We start from the raw sequence: 18653 nt of genomic DNA, 5'->3' as shown, positions 1-18653 counted from the left end.
TTGGCTGGATAATTGGGTGGAGGATGGAATGTTTCCTTTGGGACCAGAGCAGGATGCTGATTCCAGGTGCAGGGATGTGGACTTTGTTCAATAACATTGTTGAGGAGGGGAGTAAAATAATGCGCGAGGGAAGAGAACACCTGCTTTGAAGTCTTACTAAGCTCACTCAGGTTCATGACAATGAAGACTTTTACTCAGATATTGGTTCTGAGAGTGAAAAGGGAGGGATAAACGAACAATAGTTTGGATGTGAGAAATGAGGTAGGAGGTAACACTAGTGGTTCCTTGTCTTGAGTCTGGTTTATTAAAACAGTGGTAATTCTTGCACAAAAGACCAGTCAGAATAAAGAAGTAATATCATAGAAGAAGATAATGTTGGATATGTTGAATCTTAGATTTCAGATGAATATGCATGAGGCCAGGCTACAAAGGTATTTAGAGGAAAGAACTCAAAATACAGTCTTTCAGCAAATACATACTGAGCACCTCTCATGTTTAATAATACAAGACATGCTGCTGCTTCTGTCCTCGGTCATGTCTGTCTCTTTGTGACCCATGGACTGTAGCCCTCCAGACTTCTCTGGCCATGGGACTTCCCAGGCAAGGATACTGGAGTGGGTTGCCATTTCCTCCTCCAGGGGATCTTCCTGACCTAGGGATTGAACCAGCGTCTCCTGCATCGGCAGACAGATTCCTTCCCATTGTACTGCCACTATAATTCCAAATTGAGTAAAACACAACCTCTGTCCTCATGACAGAGCTTGTTGTTTGGATAAGGGAAGCAGAGATCAAATGGATAATTACAATGCAATTATCAAAAGTAATGTGGACAGAGTGCTTTGAGAGCACAAAGGGGAAACTATGTCCTTGGTCATAGCTTCCCATGACCATGATCACTTTTAAAATATTTGTGACAAATTAGAGCTTCCAAATGGGGAAATTATTAAAGACTTGGTTTGGGTATTTCATAGAAATGAAGGCTTAATCTAGAGGGAAAAGTGGGAGACTGCTATTCTAAGAGCAAAACCCTAGGTTCATATATACTTGTCAGGCAGGAGAAGGTTGAAAAGCCAGGGAGTGAGGACCCAAAAACTGATGCCAGAAGCTAAAATCAAGATTCAAGACTCGTGAAATTTTGATAGTTCAAAGAATTAGGAAGATTTAGGAATGATTAAAATCTACCAGATTTAGCACGTCAGAGACTATGGATGACTTTTTAAAAAAATGTTTCAATAATACTAAATGAAGCTGTTGCAGATAGACTGTGTAAATAATATTTATAAAAAGAAAAGTAGCAAAAGAGTGGTCCTTTTCTGTGTATATACCTATGTTATACATTTTAATGCATAGAGTTGATAACTATTATACAGTTAAACTCCCTATATGTAAATATATGGAGTAAATATAAACCATATTTTCATGACCTTGATTTTTAGGAAATACGGGTGTCCACTAAAGCTATTGTAATCATTTCATGATGTATGTAAGTTGGATCATTCTGCTGTACCCTTTAAACTTACACAGTATTGTCTGTCAATTATATCTCCATAAAACTGAAAGAAAGAAAAAAGAAATATCAAAGAACTGACAGGAAATGATCTTGTAGGAATAGTAGAGCCATTGGATTTGGCAGGGACTGTTGATGTTTGAAAATAGTTTTCAAAAAGGAGTAGCAGGAACACAATCTAGACTTTGAAGGAGCTAAGAACATGAGAGTAAATAGAAAGAGATGACGGCAGTTCCCGGAAACACTGTGTCTTCTCTGCGCTCTGCCCCATCCCCATTATCTAACTTCTGTTTTTTCTTCAGCTATCAGCCTAAATGTTCAACCTCAGGCAGACCTTCCCAGCCAACCTTCTCAAACTAAATCAGGGTACCCATATTATACTAGCTTACTGTTCTTTAGGTCCATAGAATCTACAATTTGTAATGCACTGCTTGTATATTTCTTTAATGTCTGTCTTCCTTGGTAGACTGTTGTTTGCATGAGGATAGGCACCAAGACAATTTTCTCTCCACTTTACATTCCAGCCTCATCCCAGGGTTGGTAGAAAGTAGGCTTTCTGTAAAGATGTGTCATCTGAGAGAAGTAGAAGGATAAGGTGGGGCATTTACACAACAAATTTCTTTGATATAGAGTAGTTACACGAGATGTGAAAGTCCAGCCTGTGACCTAATATGTGGATTGCTGGAATGGAATGAAGATGAAGATTTGGGGAAATGGAGAGCAGTTTACTAAAATACCTGATACACTCACAGAGGACAAGGATGGGATGAAAGAGAGAGTGATGCTTTAAAACAAATTGATAACAAAGTAAGGGAAGCTGATGGGATAGAGTTCTACAATGAGGAGGTAAAATGTATACTGTCTCTTTTTCCTTATCTGGGGAGTTGGGCGTTTATAAAGAGATGTGAGCCAAGGCTGGTGGACTGGAACTATGTTTTAATTAAGTTAAAAAGGTGTCGTGTTGCTTAGAGAAATAAGAGGAAGAAATTATAGGAGGATATGTTCACAGTAAAACATAGGTATCATAGGACACAATACAACAGGACTTACAAAGGATTAGAGCTGGTGGAACTAGTTTATAGTGGGCTATTAAATACAGTGTATACGCTTAAGTATTAATTGCTCAGTAGACTTGTTCAAAGCAAATTCATCAAAGATTTTTGTCATATGTAGCCCCAAGCCACATGTCTTGGAATGCAATTACCTATAAATATATTTATATCATTTACACTAATGTTTTTGACTGAAGTATTTCTTGTATTTCCTAATGCTCTCTCTCACAGTGCTACAACACTTCATGATATACAAAGCTACCTGGTTTTCACTTCCCAGAAATTCTTGGTTCTGATGAATAGAAGTTACTTTGCCTGGTATTTTTAGAGATGACTAATCCTGCTTTAGATAGTTTTGTTTTTTGAGACCGTTTAGAAAAAATTGTGACTGTGAAATAACTGATATGAGTTTATATGCCCCTCAAATGCAATCTAAAGGTTTGTTTGGTTTCTTAAATCAGTGTAGTGAAATTTTATGTAGCTGTGAATACCTTGTCTTGTTAAAGTATTTCAGTTTGTTTATGACCCGTATTGTAGCATGGACTTGTAAGGGACCTGGAGTTAGGGATACTTTCTTGGTCCATGAAAAAGAGTTGTCTGTCTGTTCTCTGGACAAAACAAAATCAATCCTAAGGGAGTCAAATGAGAGCAGCTCACCTGGTTCACTGTGTGCTTCACCAAGGGCTCTGCCAGCAGAACCCCTGGTGTTTTATGGTTTTTCTGCATCCATTCAAAATGAAGAATCAAAGTATTTTGTGATACCCTTGTGAATAATCATACATTAAAACACACCTCTTCCCCTAAATGTGTTTTTTTTCCTTCTTAAATTTTTTAAGTTTTTTTTCTTCAATGTAAACATCGAAGTAATTTACCAGTATCATGAGATATGGCTATTAGAAAATAATTCACTTCCTGAATGTGAAATACATAATTATCACTATCGTCGTATAACTAAACATGTGAGGGCTTCAGTGGTTGTTGTTAATAACCTTAAAGCACCTACATTCTTGGTAATATAAGAACAGTGCTGTGGTGGGAGAATAAACTGTTGTACTGCATAGTTTTGCATGTGTGAATAGTTATTACCAAGGTGGAAAGAAAAGAGAAACTCTGCTTTTATCTGTACTTTTTCTCATCCTTTGAGTTCTTTCTAGTCTTCTTGGTACTGGTGAATAACCTTTTCATTAGTCAATGACATTTCGAGCTGTTGCATTTTGGTTCCCCTCAGTAAAATCCTCTATCCTTAAACCACCACCACCCCCCCACCCCAAATAAATAAAAATAATTCTCATCATGTATCTAGGACACTCATGATTTGTCTTTTGAATGAGTCAAAGCTTTGAGAATTGTGTAAATGTTAAGAGTCTGATACTTTGAAGACTGATCATCAGCCTCTCCTGATCTAGGAGACAGTCAGAGCATGATTTTGATTCAGTATTTCCCCTGTCGCCAAAGGTACACTCTGCCTTTAAGCAAAGGCTGTCGCTTAATCTTGGTAGAAGTTTATTATCTTTAATCACCTAAGTCGGAGTGTGGAGGAGGAAGAGATTTAAGTCTGAAAAGTATATAACTGCTTCCTCCAGACTATCAAAAGTTAGCTGGTAACTTTGCTTTGGATTGAGACCTGACACCACTCTAACCTGGGTTGTCTTCACAGTGGGTAAACCTCACAAGTGCAACTACTGTGGACGGAGCTACAAGCAGCGCAGCTCACTGGAGGAACACAAGGAACGCTGCCACAACTATCTGCAGAATGTCAGCATGGAGGCCACCGGGCAGGCCATGAGTCACCATGGTGGGTACACGGCGCTCGCCGCTTTCATTCTCCCCGGCTGCGCTTGTCGTTTATTGTGGGTTAAGCAGTTCTGTCTACCCTTCAGCGTGAAGGTAAAGTTTTCCTCTGTTTTAGAGCAATTGTAGATCATGCTCACTTTGTATGGACTTTTCTTCTTAAGGGCTTGAAGTCAGTTAAGCTTTGGGACACTGTGCAAACAAGCTATATTGAGTTTTGTGATACACCCAGTTTATTTCTGATAGCCTGTGTTTGAATTAATATCATAATGGCAGATGGCCTTGAGCATACCAAAGTACAGTACTGTTTGGTCTTTTTCATCCGCTACATCAAATAGATCAAGATGGTTTCATGTAAGTCTATAGGTTTTCTAAAAAAAGTAATTGGTTACTTGTATATTTACATTTCTCTTAGGTAAGTAATCAGTGATATAATTGAAAATGTCTCCACTTTGTCTTGTGGTTTATCTTAGAAGTTACTGATTTTGCTTTCTACAAGTATGGCAAACAGTCTAGACCAAAATAGGTATCACTGCCCTCCACAAAAATCAAAACCCAAACAGAACATCTGGACCTCCACAACACACAATAACAAGTAGGCAAGCAGTCCCTCAGGTTTATTCAATTAATCATTCTCTATGACCATAGACTTCCCTGGTGATCCAGTGATTAGAACTTTGCCTTCCAATACAGGCGGTGCAGTTTCAATCCCTGGTTGGGGAGCTAAGATCCCACATTTCTCTAGGCCAAAAACAAAACAGAAAGCAGAAAAATATTTTAACAAGTTCATAAAGATTTTTAAAATGGCCCACATCAAAAAAATCTTTAAAAAATTCTCTATAACTAAAAAATAAAAAATAATGTTAGTCAATGAGCCTCACAAAGTGTTATGAATTTTAATTCTTAAGATTTGGAGCATCTGTTTGGTCCTACAAATTATATTTTTATACTGATTGATTTTATTATTCATATAAGCATATACAAAAATGGTAACTTATTGATACATTCATATCTTTCATTTAGGAAAGATTTGGTCAGTACAGTTGAGAAATCCTGTAGTCACTTTTAAAATATAAGCATCTCTTTTGTATTTATAGATAGCTCAAGGATTATTTATGGGAGATTGTGGAACTGTGGAATTGTGTTTATTGGACAGCTAGTGATTACTTTTTGAATTGTGTTTATTGGACAGCTAGTGATTACTTTTTGATGAATCAGAAATTTTTTTAGTTATTATTTTGTTACCTTGAATAATTGAAAATTTTCTTTGTATTGAAGGTAGTTTATAGTATTCTGTCATTATTGTGAATGAGTCCTTTTGTTTTTATATTATCATTAATTAACATTTTTGAAAACCTGTGTTTTAAGTCTTTGTAAACTTGGTATTGTAAGCTTGCATTCCTGGGCTTATGATGGCAACACAGGATCCAGAGCATTGAAGTTGAAATTGTGGACCTAGGAACCCAACAACTCTGGTCTTGCTGTGTGGTGTGTGTCTGTGTCACTCATAGTCTTGGTGTGAGAATTAAATGTAATTGGATGGGCAATAAAAGCCCAATAAATAGTTAATTTTACTATTTCAGGTAATTAAATATTAAGAAATAATAAATATCGCACCCCCTATAAAGTTATGTTACTTACGACGTTAACTTAGACCTTTGAGGTTTCATTTACTGAGCACATTGTTTCTGTTCAAATTGTTGCTTTTAGAGATGACTTGAGGCAAGGTAGCTGAGGGAGGCTTGGGGCATGCCAGAGTTTCCTTAAGACACCTTATGGCACTATTCCTAATTTTTCTGTGTAATGTTCTTTCATTGTGATTTTGATATTTGACTGGATTATTAGTTTTATGAACTAATTTTCCATTCACAGTTATTTATGAAACTGTGTTGCAAACACATGTATATGAAATAGAATCCCTCCTTAAAGACCACATATTTTTTCTAGGGAGGTAAGGTATACATAAGTAATTATAGTCAGCATGTAACTATCTGTTGAGAGATTAATCAGCTATAGAATAAGTGGTGCCAAAAAATTTTAACAAATGTATTCTGGGGTAAAAAGAGTTCCAAACAGTTGCAGCCTCAGCATCAACCTCTATTCTCCAGATTGCTTAGCCTTTGACAGGCAAATGCCTTCACAGATGGTTTGAAACTGGAAGAGTATGGAAAACTGGAAAGGCACTCAGGTACTGGGTAGACCAGGGGATAAAGCAAGATGGAGTGTGTGTGTCTGTGTGGGAGGGGCACATAGGTTTTGGTATCATTTATAGACCCAAATATTTGCTCTTCAATAATGGATGGAGTTTTAACCATCCAATATAAACCATATAAATTGATATTACTGCTATTTCATGCTGCACTTTTTCTAAATGTGTTGCAATAATAGGTTGAGATTATCCTTAACCTCTGCTTCCTTTTGTTAACATGTGTAATGTCTGAGGTAGGAGATGATCATTGCCATAAGAGAGACAGTATAGGTAAAAATGCTACTAGTGATCATCATTAACCTGTCTCATATACATAGCTTGGCATGTGTCTCGTTTTTCCCAGAGCCACAGTGTCTAACTATTCTATTACACTATGTCTATTATCTTGCCTTTGCTTTTAGCTGTACACATGGGGGTTGCCATCACTGTGGTCACTTGTTAGTTCTTTGAAATTAATGACTATTCTTTCTTTTTCATAACTGGCATTGTTATATGTCCTAACCTTTCTTTCCCAAAACATGTTCTTCCCCATGTTGGTTTCCTCTAGTGAGGAAGTCTAAAGTCAAAGAGACTTTCTTTCACTTCAGTTCAGGAAAACACCTATCATGGGCTTGCTGTGTGCCAAGCTCTGTGGAATATTCTGAGAATATAAAGATACATGAACATAGTTTTGTATAGTCTCATAGGAAATACATAGAAGATAAACAAAATGAAGCAAATGCTCTAATAAAGATGTATAAACACTTCTCCTGAAACACAGATGCAGAAGTCACCTAACTGGAGAAATCAAGGGAAGTTTCTTAAATGAAGTTTTTGCTCCATACATAAGGATGAGAAAAATTACACAGATCAGATTCACAAAAAGTATACGTCCCAGGATGAGAAGTTGTCATAAGCTAAGACTTAGAGGTATAAATGAACATTAACAAGTTTCTGGATACTGAACACAGTTGGAGTTCAAGGGATGGTAGGAAATGAGACTAAAATAGTAGGTTGTGATGCAGAGACGGAGTTTTACATGCTAATCCAGTTTTTAAATTTCACTGGGGTAATCAAATCTGTGTCTTCTGAAAAACAGCATCACTGATGTAGAACATAGGATAGATGCCTGACTGGAGTGTGAGGAGAGACTAGGAGTGAGCATGCCAAGGAAAAAATAAAGAGGAGCAGCAGAAGAAAAGTATATATTTACAAGTGAGGATCAAAAGTTCTCAAGTTTGATAAAAAGGAGGAAATTAATGACTTGCAGTTTTAGAAGTAAAGATAATAGTGAATTGCATTTTATGGCAGATTATCTTATTTAAAAGTTATTTTATGCTCATTTTTCAAGTCTTCTCAGCTTGAAGAAAAAGCTTTAACAAGTGAAGTATGTAATTAGCTTTTCCTCCTTGCCTGAAGACAAAAATGAAAGTGTGAACCAAAAAGATGGCCAAGTTTAAAGCAAGAATGTATATTCTTAGGTTTATGTTTTGGATTATTTGGTAACGGGAATTTCTTTATTGCAAGGATAGAGGCATAATTGGTAACATACAAACTTCCTAGTAAGCTCTTTCACTGGTTTTGAATGAGTGACAGCATTTCAAGATGTTTGTTTAGTAAACATCCATTGATTCTTATTTGTCTCACATCATCTGAAGAGAGAGTCAAATAAAATTCAGTCCCTACTTGAGGTCACTTACCAACTCTTAGAAGAAACAGACCAGTCAACCAGCAGTCACAGCGCTGAGTCATAAGCATTATGGGAGCACAGAGGACAGGTATCTACGTCACAGTGGGCGTCCAAGAGGAATTTCTAGGGAAAATTATGTTTGAGTGGAGTTTTGAAAGGCAGAAGAGCAAGCTAAATAAATGGAAAGGGGTGTTTCATGTGGACAGAACAGCATGTATAAAGAAATAGAAGTCTAAAAGAGCATGGTGGGTTAAGGACCTCCAAGTACTTATGTATGATTAGAGCCCAGTTGGTAAAGGAAGGAAAATTGGAAGGTGATGAGGCCTGAGAGAGAGGGGCAGTGAAGGACCTATTGTGCTAAGCAATGAATTGTATGAATTTTATTCTTTATCCTGAAAAATATTATTACGCTCACATTTCATTGCTAGAAATGTGGGCAGGAGATCAGAAGAGTCAAGACAGGACCATGTAGACCATGGCAACAGTCTCCTGATTGGCTGAGTTAGGCTTAGTAGCCATCAATATTCAGAACACTTAAAACACTGAGAGCAACTCTAAATGTAGCATCTAAGACATTTGGTATCTCCATGAGTGTATGTCTGAGGAGGGAGGAGGAGACTGGATGAATGGGCAAAAATCTAGGATTTGCCACAAGTCTCTAGTATGGATGACCATGTAGATAGTGCTCTTCATGGAGATGGAAATTAGGAAAATAAGAGAAAGTTTGGGGAGAGAAATAGAGGTTTCAGTTTTTGAACACATTATCTTTTATGCACCTGTGAGAGACAGCCAAGTAAAACTGTCTAGACGGAAGTTGAATATATAGACCTTGAGCTCTTAAGAGAAGTATCAGTAGGCAATAAAGATGTGGGAGCCATCCTTATATGGGTAGTAATCTAAAGTAGCAGGTTTTATAAGGTTATATAGGTAAGTATGGAATGAGACCCCTAGGAAGACAAGGACACATTAAGAAGGGGGAAAAAGAAATGCACTGAAGCTGAGTGAGACTAGAGGATGGGAAAATGGAAAGAGTAATTTCAAGTATGGGCCCTGCCCACTGTTGTCAAGAATATAATTAAGATAAATGAGAAATTTCTTTTTATGTTCTACAACATGGAGAAAATCTGTGATAAAATAGAAGACATGTGTTGTCTTTATCATACTGCCCCTTCTTCTCCTGTAGTTAACAAAGCTTCCATTTTCCTTTCAAGAGCTATCCTCTCCCATTGGCTGAAGGCACAGTGGGGCTGTCAGTTTAGGTGCCCTTCCCTCTTCTGGGGAATGTAGACATGTGACCTAATCTAGGTCTCTCAGACTATGTCTGCCTGGAATTTGAAATTTGAGTGGATTGTTTGGCAAAATAGCAATGTTGGTAACACTTGTATGGTTCTATCTTTGTGATTTATCAATATGATGAGATAATGAAATAATGCAAGGATAAATACATTTTATGATGGTTATAACTTCAAAAATAAGGTCAAGAAAGATATTTGCTTATGAAATTTGTTCTAATAAGTGAAGTTGATATTTTATTAGCCTAGCTGAATGTCACACACTACTATTAATACGTTACTAACTAGGGAACTTGTTTTGTGTTTCAAGCGATGTATATCTAGAAACATTTTGATGAGTTGCACCCAGATTCATGAAAGCAAATAATTGAGAAGATTAGCTCCATAATATATCAAATGTATCAGATCTTCTCTCAAGGAAACCTTAAATATATTTCAAACTTGTTTATACAAAGTCAATACTCAAATAGTGGCTAAGAGCCCTGCTCTGGAGGGAGTCACACCGCTTAGGTTCTACCTAGATATAAACACTGAGAAAATGGTTCAATTAAATTCATTGTAAATCAACTATACTTCAATTTAAAACACAGTGTAAATGAACTGTACTTCAATTCAAAACACAGTGTAAATCAACTACAATTTTTTTTTAAAGCACAGTGAGAAAATTACATCTTTGGGTCTTTGTTTCCTCATCTGTAAAATGGAAATGGTAATTGCACCTGTCTCAGGGGGTTGTTGAAAGCATTAATTAGATTATCAAATGGAAAGCCTTAAAAAAGTACTTAGTATATAGTGTGAGTCTGTTGTTTTTATTATTGCCAGCATGGTAGAAGCAAGACTATTATTTGATAGGTAAAAGTCTGTTGTGAAGTAGAAGTCAGGCCAGAGCTCTGCCAAAGTCCTTGTTTTCAGTTCACATGAGCATCATTGAACTTGGGACAAATCACCTGAATTGAGGTGGATGTGGTGTGGGGCAGTTCCCACACCCAGGTTTCGTTTTGAGTGTTAAATGTGTGCAAATGTGAAAATTCAAGGTGAGACTTGAGCAAAACTGCCAAGTTCTAGACAACTCATTTCAAAACTAATTAGTATATTCAATTTTGGGGCAAACCCTGTTAACCAGTTTTGCTGTTTTTTAGCAAAATTTACAACAACAAACATTTTTTTCTTCCCTTATTTGATTTCGGATCTTGGTTCATGACATATTTTCATCTTAGGCCCATTCATGGCCTGTATTTCAATTAAATAGCTATTTTTTGATGATGTAGTAAGTGCCTGTGAATTCAACATCTAAAACAAAAGTTAAAATTTTGACAATAATGTATATCTAATTATATGAATACCCACTATATCTTCCTGGATCCACTTATCTGAATTCCTATGGACATTCATTCTTTGCTTTAAGTTTTTTTCTTTTTTGTTTTTCTTATTTAGTTGTTGCTAAGAGAGGACATGTTTTAAGTAATGTCTAGGGGCATACTTTTTGTATTTGTATATCATGAATTATATCAGTATACAAGTGTTTCTTTGTTTCTAAGTCTCATCTTGGAAATTTTTCCAAATTAACATTTAAGAATTATAGGATCCCTTGTCATTAAAATAGAGATTGAAGATTGAATTTTTCTGGCCCATCCACCTGCCTATACTAGGTTAACCCAAAACTTAGATTGAATGTCGATATATTTAAGCAGGTCTGAATTACAAAAACATCATCTGATACCATTTTTCATTTCTTCAAAATCTATAACCTGTATTGGTTATTAAATAGGTCACCTGAATTGTGCACTGGGTTTTTTTAACTTTGATCTCTTGCCTTCTTACTTTTAGTGTCTGCCCCTATAAAGGATAATGTACTGTGTTTCACACGGTAGAGCTAATCCTCCGTAAATCATTTTACAGTACATGATGAACAAGATATCTTGATATGAAACCTTTAGATTTCCAAACAGTGCTGAGACAAGTTCAATTGTTAAAAAGTAACAGTAATCAAGAAATAATAAGTTATAGTCTTTTCTGCAAATGTTGGTTTTAATCCAGTGATCAGCCTTCCCAGGTGGTGATAGTGGTAAAGAACTCACCTGCCGATGCAGGAGACATAAGAGACACAAGTTCAGTCCCTGGGTCAGAAAGATCCCCTTGAGGAAGGCTTGGCAACCCACCCCAGTATTCTTGCCTGGAGAATCTCATGGACAGAGGAGCCAGGCGGTGCTCTCCAGTCCTTAGGGTCACAAGGAGTCAGACACAACTGAAGCGATTTAGCATGCACGTGCAGTCTGTCTCCAGTGTTACTCTCTTTAGTTAAATGTCCTTTGAAAGTATTTTTGTTCAAAAATAACTTGAAGTTCTGTGTCTATACCATACATGTGAGTATCTCATGTCAGTGTCTATGAGCTAATAAATTAACCCACCGCCCCTCAGACAGATGGGATGAAAAGGGAGCAGCAGAGGAGACTTTATGTCAGATGAGTTAGAGCAGTAGTCTAGTGAGCAAATATGCCAGTTTGGAAATGGATTCTCTTATCCTGCTGAAGAGCTCTTTTTAAAATAAATTACAATCATAAAGCTGTCACCGTTTACTATGCACGGACATGTCCAGAATCGGATCTCCTTCATGAAGGCTGCTTTGTGCAGGTAGGTAGCCACAGCCAGCAGGCCTCACAGCTCTTTCAGCTCATCAGAGAGAAAATCTGCTACAAGAAAACACATGGGTGAAAAAAACTGATTAAATATGCTGCTCCTCTGTGTGTCTGTATAAGCTTCCTTCTGAAACAAGTTGACTTGCTTAAATTGTTTTAGAAAAATAAACTCCAAAAGCCTTGAGAATAGTGCAGTCTTAAAGTTAGTATTGATTTTCATCAGTGTTAAAAACACTTTCAGAGGAATAAAATGAGAAAAAGAACATGTTGACCACCAGTAGTGGCAACAGTGTATGTCATTGATTTGAGAGAGACTTGGATAAAAACAAGTCCTGTGTGTGTGTGTGTGTGTGTGTGTGTGTGTAAAATTAAGAGTATACTTTAACACTCGAGGTTATTCTTTCTAATTGCTTTTACTCTAGCATGCTAGTTTTTATGTTTGTATAACACATGTTGAGGTGGAAAGTCCAGCTTTGCATCTTTTTAAATGTTGAAGAAATTATCAGATTACATTTTTTGTATGGTTTTATATAGTACCTCCTATGGAAGATTGTAAGGAACAAGAGCCTATTATGGACAACAATATTTCTTTGGTGCCTTTTGAGAGACCTGCTGTCATAGAGAAGCTCACAGGGAACATGGGAAAACGTAAAAGCTCCACTCCACAAAAGTTTGTGGGTAAGCATTACAAAGGGGTTTATTTCTCTAAAAGCTGATTTTCATGAGCAAAGGCATACTCCCATGTATATGTGAATATATATGGTGTGTTTCAATTCATGAAATAAATGGTCATCTCTTTTCTCCATCATACTACACACGAAGTATGTATGACATTACACACAGACACACACACACACAAACTGCATACCCTTAGGCATGTGGGCCTAAGAAAGAGAAATGAAGGAAAGAGTGATAGGACTCTAATGTTATCTCAAAATGAAGCCTTATATAAAGGAAGTGAAAGTTACTCAGTCGTGTCCAGTTCTTTGTGACCATGGACTTTCTCCAGGCCAGAATACTGGAGTGTGGGCAGCCTTTCCCTTCTCCAGGGGATCTTCCCAACCCAGGGATTGAGCCCGGGTCTCCCGCATTGCAGGCAGATTCTTTACCAACTGAGCTATCAGGGAAGCCCAAAGTAGCCCTCATGGCCTGTACTTACATGAAGTATAATAACAAATAACAATACTTAAAGAGAATGATGTAGCCTATTAGCCAGGTTTTTAATATATTTTTTTTCCACAAAATTAATGCTTTTAAAGAATCTGTCTACCAGTGCCGGATACGCAGGAGATACGGATTTGATACGGGTTGGGAGGATTGCCCTGGAGGAGAAAATGGCAACCCACTCCAGTATTCTTGCCTGGGAAGTCCTATGGACAGAGGAGCCTGGAGGGCTATAGTCCATGGGGTTGCACGAAGAGTCAGACACAGCTGAGCATGCATCCCCCCCAAGTATTTAACCTAGAATGAAGAGAGATCTTTTTTTTTTTCAATTTTGCATTAAAATAAGTAATTCAGCAATCTGCATTCAAGATGTTTCATATTTTGAGCTACAGTTCATATTTTGATCTTTGTTTTCATGTAGCTTATGTTTTGAACTGAAAAGATTAGGTGTGATATATTAGACTTTCATTTCCAAGCCCTCAGATATTCTTTGTTACACTCAGAGTTGGCATCATTCTGCATACTATAATACTATAGTCATAAATTATCTCTAAAGTTACAGAATTATCTAGCTATTTTCAAAAAGAGCTGAATGAATAACAGAGTCAATATAAAAAATGTTCATTATTTATGTATATAATATATATTCTTATAGACTTATATAGAGTGAAAATTAGAAGAGATAAAACAATAAGCAGATTCTCACATTCTAGTGTCAAAATACATTGTGGAACATCTTTATGAGGGTTGAGTAGTAACTGAGAGAAAACCTTTGCTTTGGTTATTTCACAGGGGGAAGGGTAATAAAATTCTCCTATTCCAGTAAACGCTTAGAGAATATTTCTTTTCAATCTAAAATTGAAGAACTAACAAATCACCAAAATATGAATTTAAGACAAGCTGGAGAAATTAACTGACAAAGTTCATTGAAAGAAGCCCGAAGATCATAGCTTATGCTAGGTTAGTTCAAAACTCGGGCTTCCCAGGTGGCGCTAGTGGTAAAGAACCCGCCTGCCAATGCAAGAAACTTAAGAGACATGGGTTCGATCCCTGGATCAGGAAGATTCCCTGGGTGAGTGCATGGCAACCTACTCCAGTATCCTTGCCTAGAGAATCCCATGGACAGAGGAGCCTGGTGGGCTGTGATCCATAGGTCCTCAAAGAGGTAGACATGAATGAGTGATTTAGCAGCCCACACAGTTTAAAACTAGCCCCTCAGAGTATACTCAGATCTGTTTTGGGCCCTGAGTCACTTTTGTTTCTGTCTCTCTCTCTTCCTGCTTATAAATAAGCTTTTTTAAATGACAGTTCTTCTGTTTTACAAAATTGATTCGTTTGCTGGATGTCTATTAAATGTCTATGTCATTGGAAAAATATGAAATTTTTTACTATTCTGTTTTCTGAATTTACTTAGTTCTCATCTTTGTAATGTTTTCATGTTTCCTGTGACTTAGATGCTACTCTCAATTTGACTTAATTGCATCTCTTAGAAAAGAGGGGTACATTAAAATTTTTTTTTATTCTAAAATAAGAACATTACATTTTTATTAGAAGTTGATGATATGTTTTTCTTTATTTGGATTCTGTCCTAGTGGTAATACACAATTGATGCTTGAACAACACAGGGTTTGGGGCAATGGCCTTAATGCAGTGGAACTTTGCATATGACTTACAGATGACCCTCCTTACACTGTTGTCCATACCCACCATTCTGCATCCATAGATCCAACCAACCATGGATCATGCAGTACTATAGTATTTACTGTTGGAAAAAAATCCTCCTGTAAGTGGACCTGCACAGTTCAAACCCATGTTGTTCAAGGGTCAACTGTATAACAATTGCATAGTAGTTTGTTTTATGATGCCTTTTGAAATGAGAAATATCATCATTCCTCACTTACTATAAATTTCTTTTTGTCACTTTCCTCAGTTAAATACTTTCCTTTGATTTTATTAAGCTCTTCAGGTCAGTGATCCCTGAACTTGCTATGTATTTGTTTCAGCCTCTCTTTTCTTATCCAGTTTGGATTCCATGACTCTGTTGTCTTACTGTCCTTCTGTCTTTCAACTAGTAAAATGCCTACCCTCTAATGAAGCCAGCTGAACCTCTTTTCCACATCTACATAGTTGCTAGTATTTTAGAGAAAATCCCACAGCCTTATAAATTGGCGTTGCTGTAAATAAATAAGTAACTGATCTCAAATACTAATTGTCCCATCCCTACTGTATAGTGGCCTTCCTTTTATCCATCCTGAACACTCTTCTCTCATATTCAACACGTAGGGCCATTTCAACCTTTCTCTACTCTCCCAAAATATGGTATCTCACACCTTGGTGATATTACATCTAGATTCTTAGGAAATAAAAACAGTTGACATGATTTCAGCTATCACTAATCCTGTAAGATATGTGCACTCACGTGAATGCTCTCTTCTTTCATGATGAAAGCAGCATCCTTCTTTCTAATTAATGCTGCTGCTTGTTCCCTGGAATTCTCCTATCCCAGCCCCTCAGATAACTTGCACTATTGTTTTCCCCCTTTCTCACATATATTTTTAACATGTCCCTTCTATTGGCATTTTTCTTTTGGCATTCAATGTGATAAATTCTCATCATAAAAAAAAAAAAATCTAATCTCAAACCCAGGTCTTTTTCCAGTAACTGCCTACTTTCTCCTTCACTTCGAATATGTAATTGTTGAAAGAGTTCTCTGTGATTGCTTTCTATAATTTTTTTTCTTTCTACTCATTCTCCAGCCTACACAGCCTTGCTTTTGTCCTCATGTTCTACTGAAATTGCTCTTTATAGTGTCAAGTCCAGAGGACTTTCTGGCCATTTTACACAACTGGAGCGTATTTTCATTACTGAATAGTTATACCCTTAGAAACACTCTCTTTCCTTGGTTTCAGTGACACTGATCTTGCTTGCGTTTCTTCCAGCTTCTCTGACTCCTCCTTCTCAATCTTCTTAATGGATTCCCTCTAAGAGTTATGCAAATGGTTCTACAGTCCTAATGGAGGCCTCAATTCATATGCCTAATTATTTTAATATCATAAATCAGGCTTAAATTAAACACTATTGTGTTCTAACCTCCTAATCTGGAAGACTGAGTTCAAATAATATAGAATCCTCAGATTCCTCAGAGTTCCACACCAGAACTTGAAGGCATGAGCAGAACAAACCCCCTGGTGTGCAGTCAGTCCTCTCTTTTAAACCCACTCCTGAGCATCAAAGAGGGGCCTCCTGCATGTGTGTGTACACACTTTGGTCAGCACATCCAGATTCTTTTCACGTCCCACCCCACTCACAGCACGTAGAGTAGTGTACTGACCATTCTTCAGGCCTTAGTGTACCTACCAGAAACAAAGTTGGTACTCAGGGAATGGACCCTGTGGAGAGGACTCTGCAACTCTCAGTGCAAGTTCTGGGCCATCTGGACAAAGAATTCTGGCATGCTGGGCACCCAGAGCATAGTCTAGGGTGTAAGCTCCAGATTGGCCCTTTCCCTTGGCCCTACACATTCCTTATTCCTTCATAAGAAGTGAGACGCAGGGCTCTCTAAGCATGGGACTCTAATCTCACTTGCCCTAGTCTATGGGCAGGTATAAAAACCTTGATGCTCTTCCAAGTTCCATTTTTGACCTTCTCTTTTTCACATTTTACCTGTGCCTTTGTGAGATCGTCTATTCCCATGGCTTCAGAAACTCATTTCTATTAACTGATGCCTCTTATATCTGTATCTCAAGCCCAAATCTCTCTCCTGAGTTTGAGACTGTATCTCAGTACTTGCTAGACATGACTATGACTCATAGTCTTCCCCAATCTGAATTCACCATCTTTTCTATCCCATTGCCATCCACCAAGTTTCCCAGGCCAGAAACCTGGGCTTAATACTTAACCTCTTTCTTTTTCTCATTCTGTGTCTCGATAATCACCAAGTTCTAGCAACATTTTCAAAAATTTTCTCCATTCCATCCATTTTTCTCCATTTCCACTGCTACTGTACTAGTTGAAGCCACCCATGGTGTCTACATCCCTGTAGCAACAACTTCCTAAATCATCTTGCTAAATAATTCTCTAGTTATTCACTTTCCTGTTTAACCCTTTCAGTTCTTACCTCTCTCAGGATAGATTTCAAATTCCTTAGCTCTTGAATAAGCCCTATATTACCAGATAGCAACTTTCTCATCTGTTTCCATTCTCAGCCGTATGCAAAGTGTTAGTAATCCCCAGGATGAGTCATGCCCTCCTGCCTCTGAGCCTTCCTACCAACTTGTCATCACATCCATTCTGTGATGTCACTTTATTCAGGAAGCTTTCTTTTATTAATACTGTGAGTTTTGTGTTCCTTAGTTGACCCCATACCACATATCACACTGTATTATAAATAACCCCTGAATTGTTGTCACACCCGCTAAACAGGGCTTCCCTGGTGGCTCAGTCGGTAAAGAATCAGCCTACAATGTGGGAGACCTGGGTTTGATCTCTAGGCCAGGAAGATCCTCTGGAGAAGGGGAAGGCAACCCACTCCAGTATTCTTGCCTAGAGAATCCCCATGGACAGAGGAGCCTGGTGGGCTCCTGGTGGGAGTCCGTGGAGTTGCAGAGAGTTGGACAGGACTGGGTGACTAAGCACAGTACAGCTTAACTTTTAAACTCTTGACACTGCAATAACTTAATTGTATGCTGTGCCTCTTTTTTTTCAATTTTCACTCCTCTCATCTGGGAGACCTTCCTTCAAACCTGAAATAATACTAGCCACATGAAAGTATTTTTCCCGAATACAATTTTATGGATCAGTGTTGCATGTTAGTCAAAGTAAGCATTAGTAGGAGAACACATTGATTAAATGGCAGAATTTTTAAAAGATTAAATACTCTGTCCAAAACTTGGGATATTTGAAGGAGAAAAACCTAAACTACTATTTTGTACACCAACTCTTTAATTGGTTAAGCTTAGATATGTTGATATATAATATTGAAGTAAAATTAAATTAGTTGAAGTAAATGTTGAAAAGTAAAACTACAAATCTCTCTCAGTCAAGAAAATATATAGAAAACTAACTGTGGGTGTTCCTATAGTAATAGCTTATGTGTCTACATAAGAAAGGGGTGATGCAAAAATGAATGATTATCCATTTCAAGAAGCAAAACAATGAAACAATCATTTTCAAGTTTATAATAAGTAAGTGCTTTGGGAAATACCCTATTTTTATATAGCCCTAATTTCATTCAGTTTATCAATTAAACTGTTAAAAGTATTTTAATCGTGGCATTTAAAAATTTTCCATAATGACATATATTTGGTCTATAATCTTTCTCTAACATAGCAGCT

General features: G+C 37.3%; 1 protein-coding gene across 16 annotated transcripts in view; it reads left to right on the top strand.

The window, feature by feature from the left end:
* The window catches only part of IKZF2 (IKAROS family zinc finger 2), a 190458-nt gene that overhangs the window by 162039 nt on the left and 9766 nt on the right, over positions 1–18653 (top strand). For 15 of the 16 annotated variants that reach the window (XM_020881199.2, XM_020881198.2, XM_020881200.2 and 12 more), the window contains 2 exons: positions 4217–4354; positions 12691–12834. In XM_020881199.2, the coding sequence (XP_020736858.2) occupies positions 4217–4354; positions 12691–12834 (282 nt within the window). The remainder of the gene's footprint in view (positions 1–4216; positions 4355–12690; positions 12835–18653) is intronic. The other variant, XM_070458603.1, reaches the window with a different exon arrangement.

The sequence above is a fragment of the Odocoileus virginianus genome, chromosome 30, assembly GCF_023699985.2.
Source record: "Odocoileus virginianus isolate 20LAN1187 ecotype Illinois chromosome 30, Ovbor_1.2, whole genome shotgun sequence".
NCBI lineage: Eukaryota > Metazoa > Chordata > Mammalia > Artiodactyla > Cervidae > Odocoileus > Odocoileus virginianus.
Note: the sequence above shows the minus strand (reverse complement) of the source record. Positions and strands in the feature narration are given on the sequence as shown.